This window comes from Aythya marila, assembly GCF_965140915.1.
Source record: "Aythya marila genome assembly, chromosome: 7".
In the NCBI taxonomy this organism is placed as follows: domain Eukaryota; kingdom Metazoa; phylum Chordata; class Aves; order Anseriformes; family Anatidae; genus Aythya; species Aythya marila.
Window position 1 is genome coordinate 15841772 of NC_139048.1, and position 20512 is coordinate 15862283.

The following is a 20512-nucleotide window of genomic DNA, read 5'->3' on the forward strand; positions in this document are numbered from 1 at the left end:
AAAAACATAAATCATTTTTTGGCTCAATTTCAAACTTCTTATAATTGGAAAAAAAATGTATAGCAACCGAGTAATGTACTTGCTTATCCCAAGCCCAAAGCTGTCATATGCAACATGTTTACTGTAAGCCTCTGTGATGGAAATTGGAAGAACATTCAAGGACTCTTGGAAGACATTTGACTTATCACTGTTTAAGACGCTTCTAAAATCTGGATTGGTTCTTGATTATGGAGAAAAGTTCCTGCATCAAATGTCTTATTCTCCAAATTAGTTCATCTTCAGGGTGAGGGTGAGGAGGGCTATGTCCACCATCTTGTGTCTTAAAGTTTTGTGGAAAGCTATCTGAGAAGTGGTGGTAAAAGAAAACTACAGATAGTTTCTTTGTTGCTTAAAAGTTCCTGTTGTGTATTCTGCAGTCTGACTCAAAATTTTATGACAGTAGAAGTAAAGATATTGCCCACAGGCTATCGTTCACCTGCTTGTCTTTAATAATATGCAAAACTGTTCCCAGTACTGCAGTCCCAGTTGCTGTGCAGATCATGATGTCAATGAATACAATCATGATTGTAGTCAGGTGCAGAAGAATCAATAGGGATAGCCAAAGTTGAATAAATAGTGAGAGTGCGCCAGGCATTTTTTTGTATTTCTATCTTTGGTAACACAAACCAGGGAAGTAAGAAAGACATGATAGATTTCACTGTGACGGATGGCTGCCTATTTGAAACCCACTGTGAAGACAGCACTCATCTGGAAATCATAAGCTCCTAGCATCAAGGCTTGTTCAGAAGAATCCTAGTTCTGTTAAAGTCGATGCTAAAACTCAATTCGTACACAGCAAATTCAGGATTTCACCATAAAGTTTTTGTATGTGATAATCTACAGTACTGAATAAGAAGCTAGAAGTTCAGGTCACTCACCCTCTTGCAGTATCACAACCTATCAAAACTTCCTTTGGAAAGCCATCAGAAATGGCTAAAATCATGCACCTACAGTTACTCAACTAACTGAGCACAATCCAGGTATGTCCATTTCTTGAAATCACATTTGCTAGATGACCTGAAGAATGGTATGAAGGTACACCTCATCTGCTTTACCCAAATTCTTGGTTGGGTTACTTCAGATTTTTCTGGTCTGTTTTCTTATACCACTTATAATTTGACCAGACACCTCCTTCCAGCCATAGGTGTGCCAGCTTAGGAGGGATCCATCACTTCCAAAATAGCAGTGACCTATTCCTACACCAATCCACTGGCTTGACATGTTCATGTCACATTGCTGGCTTGGGTGTTTTAAACGGTAGAGCATTACTGCTGCAGTTCAATTTGATGGAATGGATTAGGAAGCATTCACACAATCCTCTGTGGCAGGCATGCTGGGGACAATAACTTCAGGCAGAAGTTATTTTGTCACTAAATGTCTCTTCAACCTGCATTGCTGCAACTAGAAAATATCCATGATCAAACCCTTGGCAGAGGGAAAGAATAGTATTTTATGGACTAAACAGTGAGATAAAAGTACAAAACTGAGCTGTAGCAAGGTTAGAAAAAGAAACCAGGGAAAAGTGGAATACATAATTATAACTATTCTGAAGTAACACCAATTTCAACATGTAGCTGAATAGGAAGTTTTAAGTATGTTTGTTAATACAATATTCATCAAAATAAAGATGATTACAGCACAGCTATATGCCATTTTACTCCAGAGCACTTTATAAAGAAAATGTGCAAAAGGATAGTAAGAACACTTTTAAAAGGGGAAAAAAAGTTTCAGATGAATTTTACATTGTACAGTCACCAGATACTTTAAAGCTAACAAACTATTCCACTAGGTCATGAGGCTACAGTTTAGGAAAAGTGTATCTGTCAGCTGGATTGCACCTGTTTGGAATTCTGCAAAAGCTTTGGGCAAAGTTCAATTAATTTATCATTTAATTACAGGTGAGATGATCTAGTACGCTAACTAACTTGAACTATAAATGCTTGTCTCAGCAAAGATGTCAGTATAATTTTTATAAATTCTATTTGGAAAAAAAATGTTCCCTAAGAATGTAACAGGCTGTGTTCAGAGGCTAACAGGAGAAGTTAAGGACTCTTGAAAATGAAGAGGTTTTAGCCACTTCTTAAAAGCTGGGGGGACTAAGTGGAAATGCTAGTGAAGAAATGCATCTGAAGGATAATTTATTGCTTTAAGTAAAATGCAACTGCTACATATATATGACTACATATATTTGATTACTTTTCTGGATGTAGCCTGTAAAAACAAATGCTGTTGGAGCAGGAAACCCAGACCTTTGCTGCTGTTCATTTTACAATTCTCTGCATAGTTGTGGAAGACAAAAAAAAAAAAAAAAAAAAAAAAAAAAAGTGATATTAACTTGAAGTATGTGATTAATACTTGCAATTCTTATAGCATTCCTTACGTGAGTAAAGTTAAGTACATGCCTAGATACTTTGCTGGATTAACCTCAGGATGTTGCAAAGGCAAAATCTCAGAATATATCGTTTTGTTTTTATGAAATAATTTACTCTTCTAAAAATTGTGAACTTTTGTACAGTACAACCTGTCCTTGTGCGAGCAGCATCAGACCTAACTACGTAAAATGCCTCAAATGCTACCTGGTTATTTGTTCAAGCTAATGACATATGTAGTAAGATGTGTTACATTGCTTTTTAAAATCTGTTAACATACTCTCAAAAATGTATTTGGATTTCATTGAGACCTTTAGAACTGAAATTTCTCAGAGATACTTCAAATTCTCCAGAAAATTATTTTCTATAAAATTTTAGAGAAATTCAATGGAAACTTGAATTATTTAACTATGTTCTATCAAAGCTAGCACAGAGATGTTCCACCATCTGCAGTGCAGAGCTGAGTACCACTAAAATATTTTGCTTGAAAATTACGTTTACTATGATTTTACGTAATTCTGTTAAAAGCTGGTTAGGAAATCATCCTGTCTTCCATTTAAATATCTATGCTCAGTTGGACAGCATTCAATTGTTTCAGTCCTTTGTCATTTGGTTCAGTGGAACAGGACCAAGTCACTCTGCAAGCATCTGTGTAGAATTATATCAGTATCTGAAATAGCTAGGTATCAACTCCTTGGCATTGAAAGTGTCTTTTCAGCTTGCATTGTGGTTGCACAGTGGGTAAAATTTTGTCTCTTGCAAAATGAAGCTCCTATTGACTTCAGACGAGTCTGGATTTCAGTTCTGGCACTCAGTAAATCATTCTGGTACAGTACAAATTATTTTTAAGTGGATTTGAATTTGAGAATAAATAATGTATTTGAGGAGATCCTAACAAATTCAGATGTGGCCATGAACAATTTCAACTTTGACAGAAAAATGATTTCTTTTCTTCTATTGATATTCAGGTTCCAAAATGAACAAGTGGCCTTAATTTGCAAAACTGGGAAAGATACTTGGGATCGGTATGCTATTTCAGAGCTGCACAATGGCATGATAGGCTGCTTAGACACAGAGCTCTGTTCTGTGCTTTGTATGCTTTCATTGTAACATATTTACATTTTCTGTCAGGGCCACTGCCAGGATTTACAGGACCTGGGACAAAGTTTTGAAGTTCTCTGCTTAGCAGTCTGGAAATGTATAAAGTGGCTCAGGCCACATCCTTTATTTACACTGTGACCCAGAGAGCCTCTTACTATTCCCTTAGTTCCATTATTTTCCAAGTGTCCGTCATCTCTGAACAACTCAGGATAGACACATCACAAAGTTTGTTAATAGATTTTAGTCTACCCTCCTCTAAGAACTCAGATTTGGCCTGGCAGTGGCCCTGGGTTTTTCTTTCTAACATGCCTGTGCTAACCTGGAAAGAACACAACAGCGGGGCTGTTGAGAATGCTTTGTAATTTACTGTTTGTACACTAAGTTTATTCATGCTACGAGAAGCTAAAGACTAGACAGAGGAAGCTATCTTTTATTAGTATTGATGGTAACAAACAAAATTGGATAACGTTTTGAAATGATGTGCTGGGATTTTTTTAATTTTTTTCGAGCTTTAGCAATGCCTGCACTGCTTGCTCATTGATTCATGCATGTGCATTTTTTTGTGACTATCTGAGCAACTGAATTCCATGAATTCAACACTAGCCAAACCATTCCTCAAAACAGATGGGAAAGTTTGCAGGCTGATGTGGTAGTGCCAGTGTGCCACCGTCCCGAGTCACATTGTTATCTGAACAAAGACAGCAAGCAGCGTGTTTCAGACCTAAATATTGAGTGTCAAATTGTAAAGCAAAATCTGTAGATATCACTATTGCTCAGAGGTCAAAAGAAAACATTTTATATTCTTCGTGAACATTTTTTTTATAAGTAACTTGCTTATTTTTGCCAATGAATAACATCAAGAAATTCCTTGTTAGGACCTGATTGAAGAATAAGTGAAGCCATCAATTCAGTGGGAAAAGATTCAGGTCTCTGGTGAGGTCTCATCAGTGCTACAGGGAAGCTGTTAGTTGGATTCTTCAAAGTGTCTTTTGAACACTTTTCAATGTAAATTGTATCAGTGCTTTTTGTTGCTATGAAAATCAGAGTTTAGTTTGCTTCAGATGCATCAATCTGGCCTGTAATATCACACATGCATAATTTGTTTAGACTGTGAACAAGATTTTTTTCTTTTTTACAGGGTAATGTTAGAACATTAAGGAAACAATTGATGTACCAACTGACCACATAATTCAGGTTCTTCTCTGGGCACGTGCAATTTAACAAACAGGAACATACATATATATTTGTATGTATAGCAACAAAGATCCTCTTGGGATTTCTACAAATTATCTTCTGATTCATTTGGTGTTGCAAATACCATTATAATACCGTTTACCAAAAAAGAGGCACAATGCCATAATATAATAGCAAGTGGAAACAGAATTTGGCCCTGAGAGACCTGGTATATATTTCAACACTGCTCAGAAAATAAATTCATAGAAAATGATATTTATAAAATATTAGTGGAGAGTAATGCACCGGTTTCTTACGCCATAGTCTTAGTAAACTCTGTGAGCTTAAACAGATTTTCATCTTGAGATAGATGTGCATTTATCTCTGGCACTTATGTTATCTGTTTCTGCCTGGAAATAAACGGGGGGGGGGGGGAGGGCAGGCAAGGAAACTGTTGAAAATAAATGTTCTTTGCCAAAAAGAAATCTCAGATTAGAAACTTAATTTCTTATCTGTTCCTAGCTTTTCAAAGCATTCTCCTGTAGCTATTTGCTAAGCATCTGTGATGATAATCTATATTTCTTCAGCTGCAGGTGTCTTTTGTTACCAGCTTTTTTATGTGCCTGGCTAATGTTTCTTTCTATCAAGAAACATTAGATCTAATGTTTCTTAGATCATAAACTTAATTATCATTTACAGGCTAAAAAAAAAACCTCCACCAAGTCTACCACGACGGGATTATGCTTCAGGTAAGGCTGGATTAATGGAAAATTTAAATTGCATGTCTGTATAGTTGATACCTACATGCCTAACATCGTTTCAGCTATATATTTCCTCTTAATTTGTCTCTAACAAGAGAACAAGACCTGAACAAGTGGATCGCCTCAGAAGTCAGAATTTCTTGATACTTTTAACATGATAATATTGACATCGTGAATTATCTTAAAGGACAGGTAGAACTATATTTGTTTATACAGCAATCAGTTTGTGCCCATTTTTGTATGTTAAGTTATATTTTCATGGAAACAATGATATGAAAACAAGCAGAAAAGGACAATGTTTGGATGTTATCAGATATATGTTCCATGTTTAATGTAACCACTCAAATAACAATCTGTCTTGCAACTTTAACCAAGAAGCAAGAAACTGCAAGGCTCAGAGGTCAGAAATGTTAAGAAGAAATTGTTATTAATTGTTATGAAGAAAGTAATCCTATTTAAAAATGAGATGTGCTAGCAGGATACACACTCTGCTCTTTGGACTATGTGCGGTTGACCATATTCTAATGCTTTCCCAACAGCTCTGAGACAATTTATCAAAAACAGACAAGCAGGCATTTAACTTTTTCTATTCAGGCAAAAACAGATGTTTCTCTCAAGTGTTTAAGAAAATTTCAATACTATTTTTGTTATTTAAATATGATAGATGTTTGGTGGTTGTTGTTTTGTTTCTTTTAACCTATGCTTAAGACAAACATTTATGGTCCGTATTACATCTCCTTAAGTAACTCTACTCCTTGGTTTAGAACATGCAGACAATGAAGAGGAACAATGGTCAGATGACTTTGTAAGTACATCTCTTTCGGGTAGTGGAAGGTTACTATAGCAACAAGTTCAACACAAGCAATAATAAATGTTTATTTTTGAATCACCTACTTCTGGTTGAACTTAATGCTACTGAAATATCTTGTTTGTTACACCAGCGTTATTTATACTCATTCTTAGGTACCTTAATTTTTCATATTCAACTTAGGTACATATGAAAAATACTATCTGTGATAGCCATGAATAGATAAATGAATGGTATCAATTTGAAGGACTTCTCAAACTGAACAATAATTTCAAAATAGAAGGTATTGTTTTTGAGGAGGAAGAAAAAGCCAGTTCTTTCCAAAAATGGAAAAAAAATTGATTAAAATCATAGGGTATGTTTGAATGAAGCAAGTTATCATCATCTGCCACATAAAGTAATTGCCAGACCATACAGCTGTCACCCTGAGGTGACCTGTTCCCTTCTTGCTGGAGAGGGGGCAGGCAGGAGTGCCTGTTTGTTTGGAGAGGGTAATGTGCTTTCAAGGGTGCATTCTCATAATATAGTTAATTGTATTCCTGTGAGGATATTTGTGTCATACACTGCTATGAAGTCATAAGTATGTTATGAAATGAGAAATGGGAAGTTCTCCTTTTCTAGGACAGTGATTATGAAAATCCAGATGACCACTCTGACTCAGAGATGTATGTGGTCCCCAGTGAAGAGAATCCTGATGACAGCTATGAGCCGCCTCCAAGTGAGCAGGAGAAAAAGAAAATTCCCTCTGCATTCCCTATTTCCAGGGGTGAATACGCAGGTAGTTATGGAAGCGTTGTCTACATCAGCTTGATAACTGCTTATTTATCAGTACCAACAAAGAAGTGGCCTCAAATGGACCAGCCTATCCTTTCCTCAAGAGCTTGCTTTTAATTTGGACAGTCAGGTCTTCAGCTTTCAGGGGATATGATTTGTTATTACTGCATGAAACGGGCTACTCTTGCTACTAGCAGAGCTTGGAGTTTTAATAGAATGTGTTCCAGAGACTTGATAGGCACCTAATAACTACAAAATTCAAGCAGAGGTATGGGGTATATCACTAACTTAGCTCCAGGTTCATCTGCGTATTTTAATGTGGGAGTTCATATTGAAGATTAAGCAAATCAGACTAAACTGGAGTCCCTTAACCCTATTTGTAGCTCATATCATCCCAAAAGCAATAAAAAAAGAAGTCAAGGCAGCCCAAATATTCCTTCCATATTGTCCTTCGAGATTATTATTGAGGATAAATATTCTGAAAAACAGTATACTTATCATAAGCAAGATCATACTTATATCAGTCTATCATAAGAGCCTTTTTTCTTCCTGTTTGGATTATTTTCAACCATGGGTGCATTGCACTGAAGTGAATGAAAGTGATCTTCAGTTAGGCGAAGATTTGGGCAATTGGGAAAAAATTGGGAAAAGAAACATCAGCATGATGCCTGCTTTCAATTTTTGGATGATACGAGACTGTCGTTGGCAATAGAAAAGTCACCAACAGTGCTGTAACACCACCTATGTACTCCCAGAAGCTTATGAATGCTGCTGACCCCTTAGAATGTCACCTCAGAGGACTTGGCATAATTTGTGTTTCAGTCCCATCCTTTGTACGCTAACAGTTTTTTTGTCCTGTTGCGCCAAGGTCACCAAGATCACACTGGCACAAGAAGTACTATCTAATGGACCATACCACATGGCCACCACCTTTTCCCTAAGAGTTAGAGTTAGATCTAAGAGTTAGATGACTGTTCCTAGAACAGTCAGCATCTAGGCTCCCTCTGCATCCTGACATAGACGACTGGGTTGCTGCTACCCAGGGTGATGAAATAGGACCACTTTGCACACAGTTCTCATCAGGCTTTGCAGCCACTCAGGCTGCCTTTTCACCTAAATTGCAGCCACAATGAAGATGTTTTCATAGGTGGTAGAAAACTGTCCAGAGGCTAATGAGTAATTTTGAATAAAACTGTTGTTTTCTTCCACATTAAAAGACAATCGTACCAGTCATCAGCAGCTTCCTCCCATGAACAAACCTCTCCCAAGCACACCCAGTCCAGCCTCATCCAGACCAAACAAACCATCCAAGCCATCCCTGCTGTTGCCATCTCCTGCTGCAAAACCAAAATTACCACCGAAGCCCAAGGAGTGTAGTGATGATGAGGTAACGTTTCTAGATATACATGTTCTGACAGTTTAAATGATGGACCCCACACCAATCACATGGTAGACAGCAATGCCATTAACTTGTTTCTTTGTTCGTTTATATGGTACAAAATATTTTGTATATCACAAGCAGTAATTTGCAAGTACCATACTGATTCACAGTGGTTATCTGCCTTAAATAAAGTATCAAAGAAGCCCCTTAGACCACAGAATGGTTTCTGTTCCAAGTTGAAGGCAATGGGGAGAGAGCAACCTCATGCACTAACCCCAGGACCAAAGGCAAGGCTTTTTTCCACCAGTCCTGAAATGGAGTTATTAGTTAAAAGGTTTTCTGAGAATCCCATCTGTATATGATGATAAATGTCTGAAATGGCAGTCACTGTGAAATGGCAACTACTATGAGTTGCTGCCAGGGCTTCAGTTCAAACAGCTCATTGATCTGAGGGAGGTTTAACTGGTAAACTTTTGTCCTGCATTTCTTACAGGATAATTACATTGTGCCTGTGGACAATGATGATGATAACTATATTGAACCCACAGAAAGCAGTGTGTCAGTACCTGCAAAACGTGAGTTTTAGTTATTTAAGCTAATAATTGTTTATTACTTTGTTAGGAACAACAGTGGAAAAAAATGGGTCAAATTAATGTCTGTTTCTAGAGTTGAAAGAGTAGAGGTGCAGCTGTTAAGAGCTTGCAAAAAGGCAGTTGGGTCCTTTGGTCCATGACAAGGCCATGGCAAGTTATTTTTGTTGGGAACCACTTATAATTCCTGCCTCTCTCACTCAGCTATTTCAAAGTCCTTCCTTGGTACAACCAAGAAGTTTTTCATGGTATGTGATCTCCCTCCTCATCCAAGGGAGCCACGCCATTAAAATTTTCTGTTTGTTGAAGTGCCTCGGGAAAAGAACAAGCCTTTTTAGATTTGCAGTAAATAAAGAGAGACTTTGATTCATTTTTTTTTACCTCTGTGTTTGAAGTATATTTAGCTGAAGAGTGAAAGTATTACAGTCCAATGGTGAAAAGTAAACAGAGAGGAGTATTTAATTCTGCTCTGTGACATTACTGACGGTATCAAACCTATTCATTAAGGCAGGAATGCTGAATGTTGTTTCCCTTTTAAAATGAGAACTTCAGGCTGCTTCAGTTAATCTGTTCAAGGTTATCTGGCAAAAAAAACTATCACTTGCATTTTCTTAGTATTTATTCTTAATGTAAATGTTACATTGTTATTTTTAAAATGTATATATGTGTGTATATATTTACACATATAAAAACATGTATACACACAAGTATTTATATATAAAATATGTTTTTAGCTCCTGTGAACAGATTTATGAAACCAACCACAAAACCAGTCCTCCCTGCTTCTGCAAAGCCTTCTGTTACTTCTGACATGCAAGGTAAATGGAGTTTGCATCAGTGTTGAAATAAAATAACCTAAGACTGAGCAATATTAAATTCTGCTTTATGTATTCACAACATAAACTATATGGCGTACTTCAGTAAAATAAAAATATGTTCCCCCTTAGGTTTATCTGTGTTGTAGCATTTGTTTTGCCTAGCTTGAATAGTAAATCTGTTTTAAGGATGAATAAAACTAGAACAAGTAATTTGCCCCAAACTGATTTATTTTTAGTCTTCTGCTCTAGTGAAAGAATGTAAATGGATCAATACAGCAAAAACAATTATAGGACTCAGTATACTATTAATCCCATTTCACTACAGGAAACAAGATTCAATATTTTAAAATCACATCAAGATTCTATATTAAAGAAATTCTGTATAGGCTGATGTTTTGCATGCCCTGTGGTAAGCTTTCCTGTTTAATTTCTGTAAAAAGCAATTTATTTGGCAAAAGAAACAAAAGCAGAAGCAAATCAGAGTAATCGTATTTGCTTTTGTAGGTACATATATACTTGCTTAATCTTCCTTAGCTGTGCTCTGAGTTGTTTTGCATACTCATCATGTCATTATTTGCTTGGAGCGTAACCTTTACATACCAGTCACACAGCTCTTTAAGTGTCTCTGCATATTCATTAGCAATGTGTTCAACTTTCAAGTCACAAGCTATAAAAGTTTTTTATGAATGACTTAAGGTTTTGTGACATACTTTTCATACTTTTTGGACACTTAAAATGCCCTTTTGAATCAGCCTTTCTGTAAATCAGTGTTGAGCAACAGCCATCTCCTGATAGACATTACTTTAAAAAAAAAAAAAAAAAATCTCCCCCTGGTGGGAATATGGATACTTTTCAGAGCAATAAAAGCAACAAAGCCTGACATGAAATTTGTTGAAATATAATTCAATTTTCATTGAACAAACAGGGCATAGATAAGGGTGCTGGTAATTTGGGGATTTAATATCTGTGAATTAAAATATTTCTGTGGGATGGAGCTTGAGGATGGACAATGGCAACAGAAATGAGTCAGTCTAGATTTATGATTCACCTGATTTCTTCCTTCCTGAGTCAGGAAAAGGCTAAAATCCTACCCATGGTAGATTTTTTTAACACACCTTTCCAGACTGTCTCAAGTTTGTACAACACCAGCATTAATCTTGCTTTTTGTAAAATAGTAATAATAATAAAAATAAAAAAGCTCATGGGGGAAGGTTCATCATTTGCAACAGTGGTACAGTGACTGCTTATCAGGCTTCCTGGGACTCTTTCTGAAGTTCCCATCAAAAGAACAGGAGGCAGAACCTGAGCAACTTCAATTCATTTTTCTAGAGGCAAAATACAGTTCATACAAATTCTGATCAGTTTTTCTTGTAACGTAATGCATTGTTGCTAACTAAAGGACATGTTTTTTCCTCCCTGTCCTGTAGAAGTCTACGAGGTTCCTGAAGAGGAGGTAAGGCTTTCCTATAGTTTGACTCATGTTGCCCTCACACAGGGCACAATCACAAAGGTGATTGTGGAAAAAAATATATGTACTGTCAGCCTTTCAGGGGGGAAAAATGGCAACAAATCTGTCTGCACTTAGGACTTTGACATTCGCTTCAAAGAAAAACTGGCAAATTGATTCAAAAGGTCTGCTGAATAAAATAAATAGGAAGGGGCTGAAATTTCTGGTTCTGTGTGATAGCAATCCAGTCTGGGAAGCAGAAGCCTAAGGGAATGCTCTCTAGAAGCACAATTGCAGCAAAGAAGCAATGACAGTTCTGACATAGTAATTTTCTTCCTACTTGCTGGTTTTGACATGACATACAGCCAAAGTAGTGTGCTTAGGGCTTCCCAGGCACTGGTGGTGACTTCCTGCCTATCCTGTCCACATGAAGATTACCAGACAGAGCTCTAGTAGAAATCTATCCTTCAACAGAAAAATAAGATATTGCTATGATGATGATATTATGATCATAAATATATATTTTATGAAATCAAAAGGTGACTATTTGGTTCTCTTTCTCTTAAAGGAAAAACCTTCACCATCACCAGCAACCAGGTAATTCACTGCTATGAATGTTTGTGCATTATTTAAAGCTTGTCAGAAAATATATTTTTCTCATCTAGATGCTATATATTTAATGAATCTCCTTATGTAGATTTTCTGCACAAAGTTTGTCATCCATTTCAATGTTCAATAAATCAAACATAGTACATATTAAAAAGAAATTACTCTTCAGGGTACCTCTTACAATTTTGAGGGTGTTAAGGAGGAGAAAGTAGTAAATAAAAGGGTAAGCACTGTTAAATGCAATTTTCCTTTCTTAATTCATGTTTTATTACTAGGTTCACTAAGCCACTTCCTTCTACGCCTGCTCAGAATATAGAGCACCCCCAAGTGCACAGCATGACCAGAGAATCACCTAAGTTGGATACTCCCAGGTAAGTTAACAGCAGCTTAAATTGATATCAAATAAGAGTGGAGACAAATTTTTCTATTCTGTGTAGCTTTCAGACAGAAAAGCAGTTGTCAGGACATGCAAACAGCTAGGGATGTTGGGACAAGTTAAGAATGGAAGTTCCCATTTCCTTGTCAATTTCTGTATTCAAGCCAGTTTGCCCAATGGGTACTATTTTTTTGAATAACCTTGTAGGAATCCAGTGCAGGGGTAAAACATCTCTGCAGACAATTTTCAAGTTCTACTACCAGTCTGTGCCCTTGAAACAAGATATTTTTGTGGTGGATAGGGGCAAGGGATGGCAAATCCATGATTTATATTCCAAGTCTCTGGATGAGAAGTAGTAAAAGAAACTTCAGTATGCAGCCTATTTCATTCCTGTGCACCCAGAAATGTGGGAAGCTGCTTGGAAACAAAGCAGCTGTCTCATCTGTAGGCATCACTCTACAAAATAGGCCATAAGTTGCAGGAAGAGCAGGTGGCACAACACTGTTATGGTGTTTGGTGAAGTCCTGTGCACAGCTGCACGGGACCCAAAGCTCAGGACAGAAGCTCTTCTGGAAGGGTTGTGCACACTAGGGCCCAGCATCACAGCAACCACTGCAGTGGTGCATACCTGTGATTAAATCCATCTACTTGGAGACCTTTCTAGATCTTGAAGCACATACCTGAGCCAATCAAAACCAAAAAACCTTACTGTGTATTTGTAAAAATGTGTGTGTGTATATGTGTGTGTGTGTGTATACATATATATGATATGTAAAAACGTAAACAAAACCTTACTGTTTATATTTTCCAGAAATGTTTTGCCTCTTCCCAGAAATCGTCTTCATCTAAAAACAGTGAGTAAATAATGTGCCCATTTAAAGAATGTGTTAAAATTCTGCTTTTTTGTGGTTTCGAGTTCTTTTTATCAACTGAATTAATCACAGAATCACAGAATTTTCTAGGTTGGAAGAGACCTCAAGGTCATCGAGTCCAACCTCCAACCTAACGCTAACAGCCCTCCACTAAACCATATCCCTAAGCTCTACATCTAAACGTCTTTTGAAGACTTCCAGGGATGGTGACTCCACCACTTCCCTGGGCAGCCTGTTCCAGTGCCTCACAACCCTTTCAGTGAAGAAGTTCTTCCTAACATCTAGCCTAAAACTCCCCTGGCTCAACTTAAACCCATTCCCCCTCGTCCTGTCACCAGGCACGTGGGAGAACAGGCCAACCCCCACCTCGCTACAGCCTCCCTTGAGGTACCTAAATAACAGAAACAGATGACTTTGAATGTCAGATTCATCTAATATTATAATTACCACTATTAATTTTTTGGACAAAAGAGGTACAGCGAACATCTATATTGGTCTAAAAAAAAAAAAAAAAAAAAACTTTACATGGTGTAAAGGCTGTATCTCAGTGCACAGAAATAATTTCCTGTACTAAAAAATACCAGCTGAACTGAGAACTTTACTGTCAATAGCAATGGATGATTTTGCCTGATCAGAAACACCTTCCTTGATCATGACTCCTCTCAGATGATGAAAACAGCACCAAGGATGAAGCTCCCAAACAAACTCTCATCTGTACAATGCGTGTAATGGGGTACTTGTAGTTACCCAGTTTTGCACAAGAATCAGCCTAGGACAGAATTATGCAGTCTAGTTCAAATGTTTAGGTCTTTGCTTATTTTATAAGTGGCAAGTCCTTACAGTGTTAAAGACAAACACAGAAGTGTGAATGATATTTGGCCAGTGTTGTGCCTTTCCATCACTGACTATGCACTCTGACAAATAATAACTGAAACACGTCTTACTGCTCAGCTCATTCTGAACAATAACCTGCACTATTAACCATGTTAATAGAACTGTAGCCCTCATTCCTCTCAAAGGCCTGGGCTGACTGGGAGAAAAGGTCCTCCCCATTTTACTCCCTCAGCTGTTGGATGATGGATTACACCTCTCCAACCAGAGAATGGATGCATTGGTAACCAACGTTAGTGAAAAGCCATTAATCTGCATGTCCACTGGATGAAGATGGACAAATCGGTGCCTCTTGGAGAGGTACTTGTCATATGGGAGTCTGATTCCTTCAAGGACAATATCTGGGAATAGAAAGCATCTACAAAAGAAGCTATGCAAAGAGTTGGATCACTGTGGTTCTAGGATGGTGAAAAGACAGTCCACTGCACTCACTGCCTTCACTACCCTGAAACGTGAACCAAAAGATCTCACTGCAAAAGTCAGGGCTAATTTTCTGCATACTATAAGAAATCCAAAGCTTATTGTAATGTTAAAAATTAATTGGTTTGCCTTTTTTTTCAAATACCCTAATAGAAGTTGATGAAAAAATATACTGTATGTTATATGCATTCTGAACAAATCTACTTTTAAAATTACTACAGATTTCCAAACCCAGAATGTTTATGCACTTCCTCTTTAAAAATTGTTTACTTTTCTAATTCTTATCAAATCTAACACATTTTTCCATTACAGGACCACGAAGCAAACAATAACAATGACAGTAAGTATTCTGTACTGAAAACATTGTGATATGAGCAGGATTTGTTCTCAACGTGTTATTGGTGACCTTAGTATACCATGTAGTGGAGTGTGTCAGTGTAGATTTGATCTGTATCAGTCAGCAATAAGCAAGAAATGTTACTGAACTATTTTCTAGTATAACTGGAGTGAAAACATGTCAAGAATAAAAAAAAATAAAATAAACCAATGGATATTTTTTCCTCTATCTCACTGAAATGCAGTGAGGAAACCCCACTGTTTCCTCACAGTTTTTAAATTTTTTTTTATTATAAAGCTAATACTGCATACTAAATAGTTTGTATCTGCTTCTAGATCATAGCTTCGGTAACACACAAGAATCCAGATTTCCCACTGGATCAGCTCCATCTCCATTACCGAGGGTCCTGTGAGTAAAAAATATTAATAAAACTACTTCTTTGGGGATGGGGCTAATTACTAGGTGGATAGGTGTTAGCTTCTAATACTTTTCCTATGGTAATCAAAATTCAGGAGTAATTTTTATTGCTGTTCATGAAAGATACACAGACTAGGTGAAGGCAAACTATTCTTTCAATATTTCTGGAGGCATACTGCTTGCGTGCCAGTGCCATTGTCCTTCACTGCCTGCCACTGATGGCAGATGCTGGCTGGATTGCTGAACTTAGTCACATACCACAGAAAAATGGCATGCACATGCTTAGTTGCTAAATTACTTTGCAGATACATGGAATTAACTCTACTCTTTTTTTTCCCCTACAATCTACAGAAAGAAAACTTCTAATGCAGTAAATCCAGCAGTAAGTTGATTTGTAATTGCATAATTAAATGATAATTTTACAGGTGATTTAATTTTCTTGCAAAACTCAATTTGATCGTAAATTTGGTTAAAAAATAAAGGCATAGAAAGAATAGGAGAAGAGAGAGATGATGAAAGGAAATACTTGGGTGCAGTTACATGAACTAAGCAAAAGTGAAATAGCTCGAGTAGAAGAACATTTAGATTAAATGGATATTTGGATTCAGTGCTCTAGGATGTAACAATAAACTCACACTGTAAGGACTGAATAAAATGAGAAATAATTCACGGGGAACGTGGGCTACTCAGAAGTAGTCCCTGAAATGTACGGGTCCTGCATAAGAAGCACATGGATTTATTGTAGGAGTGATAACTCAAGAAAGATGCAAGATGATAGCAGAAATTCACTTTTTTTTTTTTTTCCAGTAAGTATTTCATCATTAGGAAAATATCCCCAAACCTCTTGTAGAAGAAAGTATGAGAAGTTGTTGAAATTTCCAATTAAATTCATTTGGAAGAAATGTTTTGAAACTGACACTTTTCTTCCCATTTTGAATCAGTTATGATTAAAAAAAAAATAATGAAAAAGAAGGCTGGCAAAGTCTTTACTGCCAGCTAAACTGATAAATTATACTTCAGTAAAGAAAGAGAAATGTGTTCAGACATCTGTAAGCATAGTATGACAAAGATGATAATATTCAAATGTTGATTCACAAGTATTTGGGATGAATTTCTCATTTTTGGACTTAACTTGAAAGCAGAAAAAGAATCATAAATTTACCAATTTGAATATTAATTTTAAAAAAATACCAGTTTGTGTGTACTAATAGATGGACAAAAGTAAAATTCAGAGATGAGTGCTTCAAGACTTATTTCCAAATCCACTTCACAAAATCATTCACTGTCATACAACTAGAGTTTCTTCACAAAATGGCCATACCCCTATCTCCGAATCTCTCCTGGATGCTGTCAATTTTAAATGTAAAGTAGTTAACAACGCTATAGGAAGATTAATGTTTGCTGTATAAATGATGTGCCACTTAATAATTATTTGACTTCCTTGTATTTTACTGCAGAAACCATGCCCACCTTCCAGAGACACCTCAACTCTAAACGAAGGTAAATTTTCTCTACTACTGTGAAAAAGCTGACTTTTACCAGAATTTCATTTTCTTTTATTAAAAACATGCAGCGAACAACATCACATTAAATTTATATTTGTTATTTTAGGGGGGAGGGTGGTTTTAGCAGTTTAGAACTGGATCTGGCCAGCCTTAATTGCATTGAGCATCATTGTTTTCTAAAAGCAGTTACAATAACACTGCTGAGGTTACTGGCAGTGCAACCCACGACATAATGTACCAGCTATGTGCCATATAGTCCTCAAAGTGGAGAAGAGGGAAGGGAGGGGAAGTGCGAGCTCATTCTGAGCTCAGCAAGAACCACCTCACACAGAGCTGACTGCTGGCAAGAGCCAGTCCTTCCCTGAGACACAAAATGTGTCTCGCCTCTGTGCAAGGCAGCAGCTCCTTGAGGCCAAAACTCAGCAGGAGTTGCTGCCTAACATAGGGGTGAGATGCAGCCAGCCGGCCACGCTCTTGTAGGCAGCTTGCCCCTGCGGTGTCCTTTGTGTCACACAGCTCGCCTCTCAAAAGGCAAGTCTCCCACTGAGTTCCTGAAGGCATCCAGAGCGCAGCTATTTGCCTATAAATTTGGTAGTATGCCACTAGTCAGTAACAGAAGTAGCAGGATGGCAAATGTAGGAAAATACTCTGAAATGATGACAATAAGAAAAGAAACCCTCCTTTGACTACTGGGACTTTCTTATCAGGGACAACATATTTCTGAAGAGATGTTGACTCTAATTTGTTCTTCCCAAACTACAGGAAAACCTACAGCAGCAGAACGACGACGAAGTTCCAGCCACGATCTTCCCCTTCCACCCCTTCCAAGTGGTGCCCAAAAGTAAGATCCTTTTTCATCATCTCTTGAATGTTTCAGCGCACCAGCTCCTCCTGCTCAGTCTGAACATAGATGTGCAAAGTTCAAAGTTCCTTCTCTTGCTTTTTAAAACTAATTTCTTGAAACCTCACAGTAGCAAATAAATTAAGTAAACATGGCAAGTACACCCAAATACTATAGCCACCACAAAAAGCATGGGAAGCTTTAATCTCTAATTAGGTGATAGAGATTTAAATCAGATATTTGAATTCCTAATTGTCAGTACTAGCGGGATAAGATTTTTGAAATACCTGTGCCTTATCTGTCAATGGACGAAGGGAGGAGATGGGAACACATTCTAGTTTTGCAAGCTCCAAATACATAAAATATATATGATATATTTAATACTTATATGTATAATATAATTAATACTTATATAATATTATACTTATATATATAATATATATTATATTATAACTGTTCCTGGACATGATATTATATTATAATGTCCATATATATATTATATATATAAATATATATATATATATATATAGATATATAGATATAGATATATAGATATATATATCCATATATATATTATATATATAAATATTATATAATATAATATCATGTCCAGGAACAGTGCTATACAATATAATTAATACTTATATATATAATATAATTAATACTTTCAGAAGAAGGTAGCTCTCAAACCTTTCTGTAATCTCTTGATATTTATTTCAGATCTTTGCTCCAAAAGGCCTCAATTCTGCCAAGTAAGTATTGTTCGGATTTTGAGTTAAAATGTGGTTGATTTGTAACTTCAGATTAATCTTTGAATTAAGATTATTTCAAGATGCCATCCGTATTCATTAGTTTAGAATTAACATTTGGTCTCTGTAATGCATATAAAGAGGAGATTGGGTGTAGTTCAGCTAGTAAAATTAAGGGATTGCATTGGGTTTATTGTCTAAATCAATGGAAATTGGGTGTCTTGCTCCCATTTGTTACTACTGAAAATTTCTACTAAAGGCAGCTGGGTCCCATCATAACAAAGATCCAGTCCATCTTCCTTGTCACAGAAGAACACCAAATATGTTTCTGGGCTGTTTCAGGCTTCTGTTGCCTAGAAGCCAGACAGATTTTTATTACATCCAGCCACTTAATCTCCCTCTACTATGGGAAAAGAATAGATACTTTTATAATGGCAAATGCTAATGCTCTTCTTTTAAGTAATACTTTCGAAGAGAGACTTGGAGTTTCAGTTTACAGCTAAAAACAGATTAGGCAATGTGTATACAGACTCTTTCGCTCAGAAGTGTAAACTGTCTAATATTTCTCTAGTCTCTTGTTAGCATACATTTGTCTGCCCTGCCTACCAGCCCCTTTCCACACGTATTTCAGTATGAACATATCTTTCACGCTGTAAATAGATGATAATTGCACATAGCAGTCTGCATATGGTGTAGCTTTACACTGTTCTTAGTATTTCTGTCTATTTCTTGGAAATGTCTGCTTGTTGTATGTTGCAATTACATCTTCTGTGCTATGGAAACATAAGAATGGTTCACATTGATCCAGTAGCCTGCTCTCAAGTTCTGTCTGTCCCTGTCACACAATTGATGTGCTTCAATTTGTAGCATAAATTCTTCTTAATCCCTAAAGTGTAACTCTGTGCTAAGATGCTAAATGATACACTAATTAGCAAAACTTTCTTTAACGCACTCTTACTTCAGACAGCTCCATTTTTCCATTTCTTTCTTTCTATTTATTTATTTATTGTACAGCTAAGGGATCTCCCATTTTAATTTCCTTTTGTAAAGTTTAATCAGCCTAACTTTCAGCAATTCTTACTTATTCATACAGTGAATTATTCAGCTGCAGCTCTTGTAGCTGGTCAGTCAAAATTTGACAGAAAAACAAAATTCTTTAGTGGCCTTCCTCAGGGGATTATTCATTCATTGAGACCTGAAACTGTTTTTACAGTTTCTCTTCTTTACACGGAATGCAACTTGGAATACAAGATATTTGTCTGTTTATTACAAATAAATTCTAAAACTAGTTTAAACACACCTTTGGGATTTCCTGTCCAACTGTGTGTTTTTTTTTTTTGAGTCACTGCAGGATCATTATGATGAGGTCCTGTATAACACTCACTGCTTTCTGAAACCAGAATCTAAATCAGAATTATATTAGTGAAGATTTGCTAAAGCAATCTGCAAAATATCACGTCCAGGAACAGTGCTAATAGTCCTAGTAGCTTTTTTCCCCCAAGTAAAATAAACAGAAAATAAACCTTCCATAATGACAGAATATTTTCTACAATCATCTTCTCTCTGTGCACTCAGTAATAATTGTCCACTGTAGGTACATCTATCAAGGTGCTATTTTAACAGACAATTATCTATACTTATTTCCCATTTCTCTATCATATTATTAATGTGCAACGCTACTCAACCAGCTTCCTTCCAGTTTTTAGATATATTTTTTTAATTATTTAACATCTGTGTTTCAGGTGCAATAACTATTTTCTACTGTGCTTTGCTATCACAATTGTAATTAAGCTTCATAATGTTTCATACTAGTTCTGCTTCGCCATTTTGCTGCCTGGAGTTCTTCCTTTCCAGATCTTTCACAGTCCTCATAACAAACCAATTTCTTACAGTAAAACAAGGCATAGTTTGAAAACTTATGCATGTTTTTCTCTTTTACAGAAGTGCCAGAAACTGCAAACCGTTCTCTGGGTATTTCCCCTCATGGCAGCATTTCATCCATTTCAAGTACTGCAGACCAGGTACAACATCAACTAAGTTCACGTTGCAGAAATTTCCTTATCCTTTACTTTAAAATAGTATTTCCTCCTGTCTCTAGCAACTGTACTCCTTTGCTAAGGACATGCATATTTCTGTTTGCAGTGAAGATTTTCTGTGTCACAAATCACCTACATGTTTGTTTTCAGTCAAAAATGCTTAGAACATATAGCATAGGAGAGCTTTGACAGACTGTA

The 20512-nt window shown here is 36.6% G+C and overlaps 1 protein-coding gene across 4 annotated transcripts in view; it reads left to right on the forward strand.

Moving 5' to 3' along the window:
- Positions 1-20512, forward strand: part of BLNK (B cell linker) — a 96640-nt gene that overhangs the window by 70165 nt on the left and 5963 nt on the right. For 2 of the 4 annotated variants that reach the window (XM_082765051.1, XM_082765053.1), the window contains 18 exons: positions 3377-3433; positions 5382-5431; positions 6208-6248; positions 6873-7029; positions 8243-8412; positions 8900-8981; positions 9731-9814; positions 11242-11267; positions 11830-11858; positions 12146-12241; positions 13058-13100; positions 14742-14769; positions 15102-15174; positions 15535-15565; positions 16641-16683; positions 17451-17529; positions 18250-18281; positions 20220-20299. In XM_082765051.1, coding sequence (XP_082621177.1) covers positions 3377-3433; positions 5382-5431; positions 6208-6248; positions 6873-7029; positions 8243-8412; positions 8900-8981; positions 9731-9814; positions 11242-11267; positions 11830-11858; positions 12146-12241; positions 13058-13100; positions 14742-14769; positions 15102-15174; positions 15535-15565; positions 16641-16683; positions 17451-17529; positions 18250-18281; positions 20220-20299 — 1201 coding nt within the window. The remainder of the gene's footprint in view (positions 1-3376; positions 3434-5381; positions 5432-6207; positions 6249-6872; positions 7030-8242; positions 8413-8899; positions 8982-9730; positions 9815-11241; positions 11268-11829; positions 11859-12145; positions 12242-13057; positions 13101-14741; positions 14770-15101; positions 15175-15534; positions 15566-16640; positions 16684-17450; positions 17530-18249; positions 18282-20219; positions 20300-20512) is intronic. The other 2 variants (XM_082765052.1, XM_082765054.1) reach the window with 1 other exon arrangement.